Below are 11,044 nucleotides of genomic sequence, written 5' to 3' on the forward strand. Positions count from 1 at the left end.
AATACTGAAAAAAGGGGTGTGATCCACTTTAGTAATATGCATAATACCTTTATCTAGGTGCGTTCACTGGATTTTCAGGAGAAGGGCCTCTTTGTGGTCAGGAATAACACTGTCATGTTTCTTGTGTCATATTTACACCTATTGGTACTATATATGCACACCCAGCCTTTATCTACCTTAGCAACCTATTCTTGCTTGTGATAATATTATGAAGGATATACAGTTGTGCACTCAGTTGAATATTGTCTCTTTAGTGTTGTTACAAAAATGAGCTGAAACATGCTTTTTTCCTGCTTTATATTGAGCACAATGCAAGTTATTGTAAATAGAAAATGTGCTATAGTTTCATGAACAATATTTGTAGGTAGCTGCTAAGTGTGTTCATTTTAAATTGTTTGCCCATTCTAATACTATTCTTGAGGGGTACATTTATGTTCCATACTGTGGGCTTATCTACACTACCGCGAAGTCGACGTACTTAGATCTACTTACCACGGTGTCTTCACTGTGGTAAGTCAACAGCTGATGCTCTCCCGTCGACTCCGCTTGTGCTCCTCGTTCTGGTGGAGTACCGGAGTCGACGGGAGAGCGCTCAGTGGTTGATTTATTGCGTCTATACTGGATGTGATAAATAGACTCCCATTGGATTGATTGCTGCCCGCCAATCCAGCGGGTAGTGTAGACAAACCCTGTGACTTTTAAAATTCCTTAACGCATCCTTGTAACATGGAATGTTTAGGAATTAGCTGTTGAGATGAAGATCTTTTCCCAAATGTCTAGTTCTTAGAATCTTTGTCCTTTATTTAATAAACTGCTGCTTTTGTAGCTAGAAGAAAAGGCTCGTCTTGAAGCAGAAGCCAAAGAGAGGGAGCATCATCAGTTGCTTGAAGAGCAGAGACGGCGGGAAGAGGAGGAGGAAGAAAGACTAAAACAGGAGCTGCAACGACTTCAAGAACTTCAGCAGTTACAGGCTGTAAAGAAAAAGAAAAAAGACAGAACAAGTAAAGACTGTCAGAAGATGGAAATGCTTACTCGAAACTGCCAGGCAGTGAAGGAATCAATCCCAAATCCACCAGAAGACATTCAGAATGGTATACTTGAGCAATCAGAAAAGGTAGAAACCTCATCTAGTTCACTGTCTAGGCATGTAAATCATGTGGAACAGAGGCCAATTCCTGAGATGGTCTGTGAACTATCTGATCCCACAAACACTAGAGACTCAAAGTTGCTTTTCCAGAAAGAGATGAGTGTGAAACAGCATGAGCCCCTGTCTTTTCTCTTTGATATAATGCATCATCATAAAGAAGGTAATAGTAAACAAAAACTAAAGCAAATAAACAAACCCTGTGCTGAACAAATGAAAAAGCCTACTGAATCCCCCAAAGCAACAGAGATACAGTCTAAGACCAGAAACCAAATAGAATCCAAAGTGAAAGCAGCAGAGCTCTCGCTGCTTGCAGAACCGAAAAAAGAGGAGAAAAAAACAAGCAGTAATAATAACAAAAAGCAGCTGAATCACCTAAAGGAAGAGAAAGCACCTGTAGTGTGTGAGTCCCCTTCTCCAAGTGAGCAGCAACAAAACAATAAACTGATACTTGCAGAATCTCCTCAGCCAAAAGGCAAGAACAAGAAAAACAAGAAGAAGAAGGGAGACAAAGTCAACAATTCCATAGGTAAGTGCATAACTAATAATTTTTCATATAGATTAGTTTCAAAATTTTGGGACAGCTCTCCAATCACTCATGTCAGTGTAAATTGGGAGTAACTCACTGATGTTAAACAGGTGTGAGAGGAGAATCCGATCTCCTTCATCTATTGAGTCGGTCACTATAATGACATTTTTAGTTAATTATGCAATTTTTTCTGTGCTCTTAGCATTGATGTTTAATCTGATGTTCGGTATTAATAATAGAGATGCAAATAGCTAACCACTATGGAATAATAAGTATGGAAAAACATGTAAGAGATTATTACAACTAGTAGTGTTTTGTATCCCTATCATAAACTTTGAGTCAACTAAACAATAGGATACAAGTACCATCTCTTTCATAAGGCCTATATGAAGTGACAGACTTGAAATATAATTACTGGATATTTTGATGACAAAACCCATTTTGGAGAAACTCTTTAACTATTTTTAAAGCATGTTTTTAATATTAATCTCTACTATGATAGGAGGATTGAATCAGTAGGAATATAGAGTCTAAAACCAGTCACTGTCATATCACATGGTAAACCATAGAGCACAGGATTCTGCAGGCAGGGAAGAGTTAGTTATACATACATAGTTTTTTTTTTTTAAAAGTGAAATCATTCTCCATAGAACATCTCTGTGCTGGAAAGGTGATTATAAGCAAGTTTAGGATTTCATTTTATTCCACTACAGTTTCACTATGCATTCACAATGAGTAAATATACTATGAAGTAAAATAATATATTGTGAAAGTTTGCCATCCAAATAACACACACCAGATAAGAATTGCTTCCTACGTGTATTTTATGCATTTTTCCATGCTAAGAAATTATTAATTATAAGGCATGTCACTATATTTCTCACACAAGATGGAAAGATGTATAATTTTTTTCATAAAGTGATTTTTAGCACTTCTAAAAACATACAGGTAACCAGATTACTTTAGTTTCCCTTTCTACTCAGAACAGGCATATCATGAGCAGGTGCAGTGCAAGCTTCCCCACAGTGCCCTGCAAACATGCTACCCGGAATACCACCTCCACGTGCTAGCATAGTTCAGAATCTGTCTCTTCAGTCTTTGATGAGACTACTAATTTAGAGATATGGACACTTGTCTACATGGAGTTGAGCTGAGAATACCAACTAATTTTCCATAGATCTATAAATAGCTGTGTGATAGCAGTGCTTGAACTAAGCCTCTGTGGCATAATGGCACTTAATTTTAGCATTTGTGTATTTCATCCTTGCAGCTCCCTTTAGTATTCTACAGATTAAAACTGGAGATCCTTGGAGGGTGGTGTGGGGTATGTTCCAGCACTTCACAAAACTGAATTATTGTAAGTTTCATTACCAGAGCACAGAACAAATGCATGGTGATCATGAGTGCTGGATGAGGAGCCCAGGTTTGTTTTCAGTGGTCTTATGCTGGGATTGAATGAAACTACCTCAGATCTCTCTGATTCTTCCCATTCCTTGATCCTTTTGTTTCCCTTCCCTGCACATCTAGTTGTAGTTTGTTGGGGGTTGGGTTTTGTTTTTTCTTTCCCTTCACATTGGCCTCACTTCCCTAACTCCTTTATTTCCCACCCTTCTGTGCATACTATTCTTCTCCATTTTGAAGAGGAGAATCATAGACCATGTCACCTCTCTTCCTCCTCCTAGATATATTTGATGGGAATTAATTATCACTACTGGTGAGGAACTGGAAGGTGTGGAAGGCTCTATAATAGAGCTGGGTGAATAATTGAATTTTTTGCTTCAGCCAGCCAAGTGAAAAATTGGGAAAAATTTGCTTCGATTCCAGAAATGTTTGGAATTTGTCAGCAAACTTTGTGCATGTCCAACACAAATGCCCTAAACACTGGACTAAGTTGTGTGTCTGTAACCTTTAGTCCAGTGGTTAGGGCACTTTCCTGGGACACCCAGCTTTGAATCCCATCCTGGAGCAGGAACATCAGCTCAGATATCTCTCCTCCCAGGTAAGCATCCTAACCATTAATCTATAAGGTATTCTGGGGTGGGATGTTCTCATTCTCTTCTTTTGAAGCTATTCCACTTTGTGTACCTAAGTATTTATTGGGCCAAAGACAGAGTGACTGTGACTCCGAAGCCTAGTGATAAAGACTCTCCCCTAGCAAGTAGGAGACATGGATTCAGATCTTCTTGCTACCTAATTGAGCACAGTTGGGTCCTGGTCCTGGTCGTGGTCCTGGACTAGGGCTCCTAGGTGCTGTGATCATACAAATAATAAATAAGGAAAGCAATTCTCCAGTTAGTTTTTATCCAAACACAGGCTTGTTCATCGTAGATTTAAAACAGGGAGACTTTAATTTTGCACATTTTTGTAGCAGCTTCAAAAGTTGCTCTAAAAAAGGGAGAGACTGGAGTAAATAACCATGAAACCCCCTGGGTACCCCAGGATTTTCCAGAGTGTCAAAGCCAGTAGTATCTCTAGAGAAGAGTCTCATGTAATTTAACAGGTAACTAAATCTCTAGCCTTCGAAGTTTACCCTTCTGTGAACCAGACAGCATCTCTCCAGTACTCTCATTCTGTGTGGTTTCATCATAATGAGGAACTATTACATTATCCTACAATAAAATGATGCTTTGTTAAATGAGAAGGGATCCCTCACTGGAAGCAGCACTAGTGTCTTCCCTCAAGTTTGCCTGCTGATCCAGTCCTACTATTTTAATAATCGTTTTCTAAGACAATGAAGCTTGCCTATCCTTCTTCCAATTATCTCCATTTTAAAATCCATCTTTTATGTTGGAATTGTCTTTTCACCCTTCCTAATTTCATCTTATCTCCATTTTAAGACCTGAATTAGGAGCATGTGGAAAATTACGAGTAGTGAACTCTTGCTTGGCTTGTTTGCTGACCGCATGTTATTCCAAATACAGTTTACAGATTCACTATTCAGTAGCTCAGAGCACCTGCTGATTATCATAGAATCATCAAAATGTAGGGTTGGAGGGGACCTCGGGAAGTCATGTAGTCCAGACCCCTGCACTGAGGCAGGAGCAAGTATGCTTCAGACATCCCTAACAAGTGTTTATCTAACCTGTTCTTAAAAACTTCCAATGATAATATACCAAGGTTCTGTAGGCATCACGACAGAGTTTTCACTGGGGTATTAGAAGGAGGAGGATTAGAGAGTTTTCTTCTCAGCCCTTTTGGCAGCCAGTTGTCTTGAAAGGTGCAGCGCAAGGATCTGTGCTAACAAGAAGACCTTAAAGTCTGTTGCTGCTGTTAGTTTTTAGCATATTTACTTGGATTACATGGAGAGAGACTTTTTAGACAAGCAAAATTAAATTGTAACATAAAGTCATTGTGTAGGCTCAATTCCTGTAGAAACAACATTATAGTCAACAACAGTAGTCTCCAACCATGGTTAAGATACAATTAAATCTGGCAGGGTAGACTGGACCAAATTCTTTTAATGCCCTCTAAATCTAACAAAGCATATGCTGTAGCATGGTTGTATAAGAAATGAAACATGTTTTTGTCCTGACGAATCTTCTCTCCGGCTGATTCAGAGGAACGATATTAATCCATATATCCTTTCTCCCTGTTGAGTTATCTTAATCATTAGGCTGTAGAGTCGTTCTGTCTCTCTGGCCCAGTGAATATTTAAATATCTATACTATACAAAGAGAAACAGCTTCAGCAGGAGAGATTGTGGGGAACCCACTCTAGAATAGCTCTAGTTAGTATGCTCACCTGGGAGCTGGGAGATCTGAGTTGAAGTCTCTGCTCCAGAGTGTGGATTCAAACCTGGGTTTCCCATATACCAGCCATATGCCTTAAGCACTGGGCTAAATGGCACCCATGCACATTCATGAAGCTAATTAGGCTAAATTCAGGAAATTAGTTTTCAGTTGACCAAAACAGCCGGGGGGCGGGGAATGTTTGGTGAATGAAGTATTCATCTGAAACATTTTGTGCAGCTCTAATCTATACCCTGGGTGGTGGTTGACGGGGGGGAGGGGCAGGAAGGGGAGGGCGGTCTCTGCAACATATTATCTATTTCTGTTGTTTTCTCCTTAGACCAAGTACTTCTTTTTAAATGTAAAATCACTTTCAGAAAAAGTAATCTGACACGGGCCCTGTTTTACAAAGCAGTAATTTTGTTCTGTAATTACTCTTTGAAGAACCTGGACTAGTGCAGAACAAATGAGGCATCCATTAATATTATAACTATTTAGAAGTGATACCCTGATCTGTTCTTATTCTGGATTCAGCCATCAGTTTCAGCCCTATGAATCTCCGATTACTCGTGGGCTTTGTTTAGACTGGGAGTTCTTGGTCATGTTGTTCCAAAGTTAATCGATTGCCGATTAACTGAAGTTAACTAATGTAGTTTTAGTGCTACATGTTTCACAAGCACTCGTTCCATATCATGCTTCAGCACCGTGTAAACTGAACCATGACCAGGAACAAATTATTGTGGAGTGGGATAGATAATAAGACAGTAAATATCGTAATACTGCTGTATAAATCCATGGTAAGACAACACCTTGAATACTTTGTGCAGTTCTGGTGGCCCCATCTCAAAAAAATATATATTAGAAATGGAAAAGATACAGGGAAGGGCAGCAAAAAATGATTAAGGGTATATAACAGCTTCAATATGAGGAGAGATTAAAAAGATTGGGACTGTACAGCTTGGAAAAGAAACCACTAAAGGGGGCTATGATAGAGGTCTATAAAATGATGAATGGTGTAGAGAAAGTGTATAAGAAAGTGTTATTTACCACTTTGCATAATACAAGAACCAGGGGTCACCTGATGAAATTAATAGGCAGTAGGTTTAAAACAAACAAAAGGAAGTACTTAATCACAGAACACACAGTCAACCTGTGGAACTCGTTGCCAGGGGATGATGTGAAGGCCAAAAGTATAACTGGGTTCAAAAAAGGAATTAGATAAGTTCATGGAGGATAGGTCCATCAAAGACTATTAGCCAGGATAGTCAGGATGCAATCCCATGTTCTGGGTGTCCCTAAGCCTCTGACTACCAGAAGCTGGGATTGGATGTCAGGGATGGATCACTTGATATTTGCCCTGTTCTGTTCATTCCCTTTGAAGCATCTGGTATTGGCCATTGTGGGAAGACAGAATACTGAGCTAGATTGAATCATTAGTCTGACCCAGTATGGCCATTCTTATGTTTAGATTAGAATTCAAATCATGTTAGTTAACTTGAGTTACAGCCTGACCAAAAACTAGTCTAGATAAAGTCATAATGAACTGTGGGTTTTTTAAAGCATTCCATCCTGGGCCAGCACTATTTCTTTATATATCCTAAACAGGTTCTGAGGTCAGACAATGTTTAAATATGGATGTTAATCATGATAAAAGCACAGAAGATCACAATCATAGCTATATCATTATTCTGGTTTCATACACTATGACCCAGGGCCGGTATTATCAATACTGCAAAAAACCATCTCCCAAAGTATTTTTAAATCAAATGTGAATTAGATTGTTGCAAAAACTGCCTCTTGGGTGTATAGATTCATCGGAGGGTGATGAGGCTAACAAGTTCAGGCAGCCAATTATTGTATATTTTTCACTCCGAGTAACCCTTGCTGGCTGATCAGCTCTTCAGTTTCCCAGTCTGTTCTATAATTGAACTCTCTCTTGCTTGGGTCAGTCCTGTGGAATGTTTTGTAATCAATGTGAAGAGTCAATCTGCTGCCCATTCCTTTTTGTCTTTGCTATTGGAAATAAGTTGTTTTAGTTTTTTAAGCCTTCAGCCAAAAGAAGTATACAAAGGCTAAGCAGTCCTCAGAGACCTCCCTTCAGTCTGTCCAAATTTTTTTTTTTCTTCTAGAGTAAAACAGCCAACTGAAACTAATTTGGTGTATCTTTCCATTTTGCAGATGATGTGTTTCTGCCCAAAGACATCGACCTAGACAGTGTGGAAATGGATGAGACAGAACGGGAAGTGGAGTATTTTAAAAGGTAAATAAAAGTGCTATCAACTTTGCATATACGCCTGTTGTGTTGCTTAATATATGTGATGGAAATGAAAACAATTAACTCTTTGCATAAAAGCATGGTTACTGTAATGAGTGTCAAAGCTATAGCTTTATGGGTAGAAATTATAGTCATGTGGCCTTAGCACAGAACATGGAGAACCAGACAAGAGCCAATAATATGTAGTTGCCATACAGGAACAGACATTTATCTATGGCATCTGCTATTCTACCTCCATCACTGACATTACTTATTACTTTGGAGGAAGACTAAAACTTTCCCACAATGCACCTAGCTATCTGTTCAGTGCTGTCTGTTTAAAAAACTAAACTGTTGATCACCATGGTATCTGAACACTTTGTACAATTTCCTCTGAACTCTGGCAAGTTATCCACTTATACCAAGAAGACACATTTAATGGGCTCACTAATTTTCTATCACTTTAAAAAAAATTATGTTTCAGAGATTTTCCTTTTATAGATATAATGGAGAGTACTGCCTGAATCAGTCAGAATTCATAGAAAATCCAGTTACAAATATTGTTATACAGTTTGTCAGTACTCTAGCAATTTCTAGCAATGAACTGTACTACAGCAATGAACTGTACAGGCTGACTAGGAGTTGTGTAACTGGTACTTTTTACTGCCTCTTTAATGTAGTGTCACTTTATCCCCATTTTGGAATTTCTCTAGCAAGTTGCCATTAAATTTCCTCTATTCCAGGTTAAATAAAAGCTTAGTCCTTGCAGTGTAACTTTTGCCTTGCCTCTCTCATTGTGTTCCCTCTCTTCCGTGGACTTTAATTCTTAGGCCTGATCTACACCTAAAACTCAGTCAACCTAGCTACATCATTCGGGGCTATGAAAAATGTAATGCCCTGAGCCCTGTAGTTAAGTAGACCTAACACCCAGTGTAGATTGACCAGGTCAACACCTACCTACCACCGCTGAGAGGTGGATTACCTGCATCAACAGAAAACCCCCATCCATCAATGTAGGAAGCTTCTGTACTATGATACTACAGCATCACAGCCATAGCAGTGTAGATGTACCTTTAGTGAAAGCAATTTAGCACACCAAAGAGGAACTTTTGTGAGTGTTCTCTTGATGCTCACATGTAACTACCACAAATGCTAAGAATTGCACAATCACTCTCAATGGAGAATATAGCTTGCCTTTGATATAGGACACAGATACACATTAACAATCGTTGGAATACATGCTTACCTGTTCTATTGAGTTGTTCTTGAAACATTGTCTCTTTCATGAACTATATGTCCAATGAAACTTGGTAGATAATTTTTTTTTGTTTTTTACTTTTATCCAGACAAATGGACTATTATCTTTGTCCTAGTTTCAGCCACTTCCTGGATACTTTCTCATGGCGTTTATTTGTGTCTGAAACATAGCTTTTAAAAGTACAGATTCTCTACAGTCAGGGGAAGACCACTGTATAGGCGTAATGGTGTCCTGAATACAGATGATATGTAAAGCAGAGGCACTGACCACTTAAGTTCATTAATTATTTTATATTGGGGTGGGGTTTTTTTGTTTGTAAAAATAGGAGTGTTGGCTCAGTGTCTAACCAGATTCCAGTTTGGATAATAACATTTTGTTTGCCTTAGTCCTTCCTATTCTTTGTTGAATGCAGTAGTCTTCACTATGTCTCTTAAATGTTAGTGTTATTGTGGACTGTTAAAATGGTTGGTATATTCCACACCAGCGATAGTTATATTTCAGTGGTGATGAAGTGTTTCCTCTGTGTGTGATTTACAGTGTTTTATGGTCCGTTGAGATTAAAGACGCTATTTAAATGCAAACTAATATTTGTATCTTTTTGTTGGTAAGCAGTATAACGGTTTCACTTTATCTCTCGCTTGTTTTGTTTACAGATTCTGCTTGGACTCTGCCAGACAGACAAGGCAGAGACTTTCCATCAACTGGTCCAATTTTAGCTTGAAAAAAACCACCTTTGCTGCTCATTGAAATGACACAGTTTGGGGAGGGAACCCTGCAGGAATCAATGAAAGACAACTCCACTTATCTGTCCTGTTGTGCTGAGAGCTTATCTGGTCTTGAGCCAGTGCTGCCTTGCCTTGTCCCCAGTGCTGTGTGGATCTGCACTGAACCCCTGGCCTGATAGTTCTTGCAGACTGAGAAATTGCCACTTTCTACCTGAATTTGTTAGCTTGTGTGCTTGTAGTCTGTGAGTGAGACTTACTTGATTGTAGCTGTATGCTGTTGGAGTTGGAACAATAGCTTTTTTTTTTTTCCAACTCCTTCTGATTGCCTTGGCCTCAAAGACTTTAAACCTGCTTCCTAGGCTTGGGTGGAGGCCAAAATACTAGTTTGCATCATCTGCAGTGGCTCCTGTCACTTCTGCATCTAGCTATGTTTTGTCATTCTGACTTCTGACAAAGGAATGGACCTAGTCAGTTGCGCTTTCATCTGCTCCAGAACTCTCCTGACACGGTTTCGTGAAAAAGAGGCTCTCATGGGACAAGCATTTCCTCAGTTCTTTCACAATCTACTGTTAAAGAGTGTACAAGTTACGCTATTTGTGTTTTGATTTTTTCCTGACTTGTAGCCAGCTTGTGTAAGAATACTTGCAGAATGAGAACGTTTAAAAAAGAACAATACTCACACTATCAAATCTGTTATAGAGAGTATAATTGTATTAACACTGAAGCCTAACTGGCTACTTTTTTAACATATTGTTAAGTAATATTAAAATCATGTCTTTCTTTTTGAAAGATGGAATACATTAGTATGGCAGAAGGCTTGTGTCTTGCTTTTTTCTGCTTGGGGACAGGGAGTGGAGGAACAGAAAGGGACTGGTGAGTAAGCTAGACTCTTCTAAATGTAAATGCGTCTTGGATAAGATTGTCAATGAGAGCCCTGTGTGATTTACTGTTTGTGTCTATGAACACTTGTATTGAACCCATCCAATAGCAGTATGCACACTATCTGCTGTAAGTGTGGTGTACTCTTGCAAATGTTGGAATTCATACCATGGATTATACAAGCACTCTGATACCTCTCTTTCAATAGATTTTATGTGAGGAGAGAAACTACACAAAGCTTTAATACTACGGTAGAAAATACGGTGTATGGTATGGCTTCCATGCTACCACAATACAAATGTTAAATAACAATAGTACAGATCACCAATGTCTTTTTTAGCTTGAAGGAATAACTCAAGGTTCTGATTTGATTGAAGATACTGTTATGTAAATTTAGTGCTTATGAAAGTGGCTGTGGAATGATAGCCCTAGAGACTGAAATCTTCTCTTTGTCTGTAGATGACACAGCACAGATAAAAACAGTGCAGACTTTCCACACTTGCTCAGCCATTATATCTCACCTTATC

General features: G+C 38.9%; 1 protein-coding gene across 1 annotated transcript in view; it reads left to right on the top strand.

Moving 5' to 3' along the window:
- Nucleotides 1-10,452, top strand: part of FAM193A (family with sequence similarity 193 member A) — a 98,113-nt gene extending 87,661 nt beyond the window's left edge. The window contains exons 20-22 of the mRNA XM_054030622.1: nt 827-1,673; nt 7,580-7,661; nt 9,567-10,452. Of these exons, the coding sequence (XP_053886597.1) occupies nt 827-1,673; nt 7,580-7,661; nt 9,567-9,660 (1,023 nt within the window). The 3' untranslated portion in view covers nt 9,661-10,452. The remainder of the gene's footprint in view (nt 1-826; nt 1,674-7,579; nt 7,662-9,566) is intronic.
- Nucleotides 10,453-11,044: the final 592 nt, after the last annotated feature.

The sequence above is a fragment of the Malaclemys terrapin genome, chromosome 5, assembly GCF_027887155.1.
Source record: "Malaclemys terrapin pileata isolate rMalTer1 chromosome 5, rMalTer1.hap1, whole genome shotgun sequence".
NCBI classification, from domain to species: domain Eukaryota; kingdom Metazoa; phylum Chordata; order Testudines; family Emydidae; genus Malaclemys; species Malaclemys terrapin.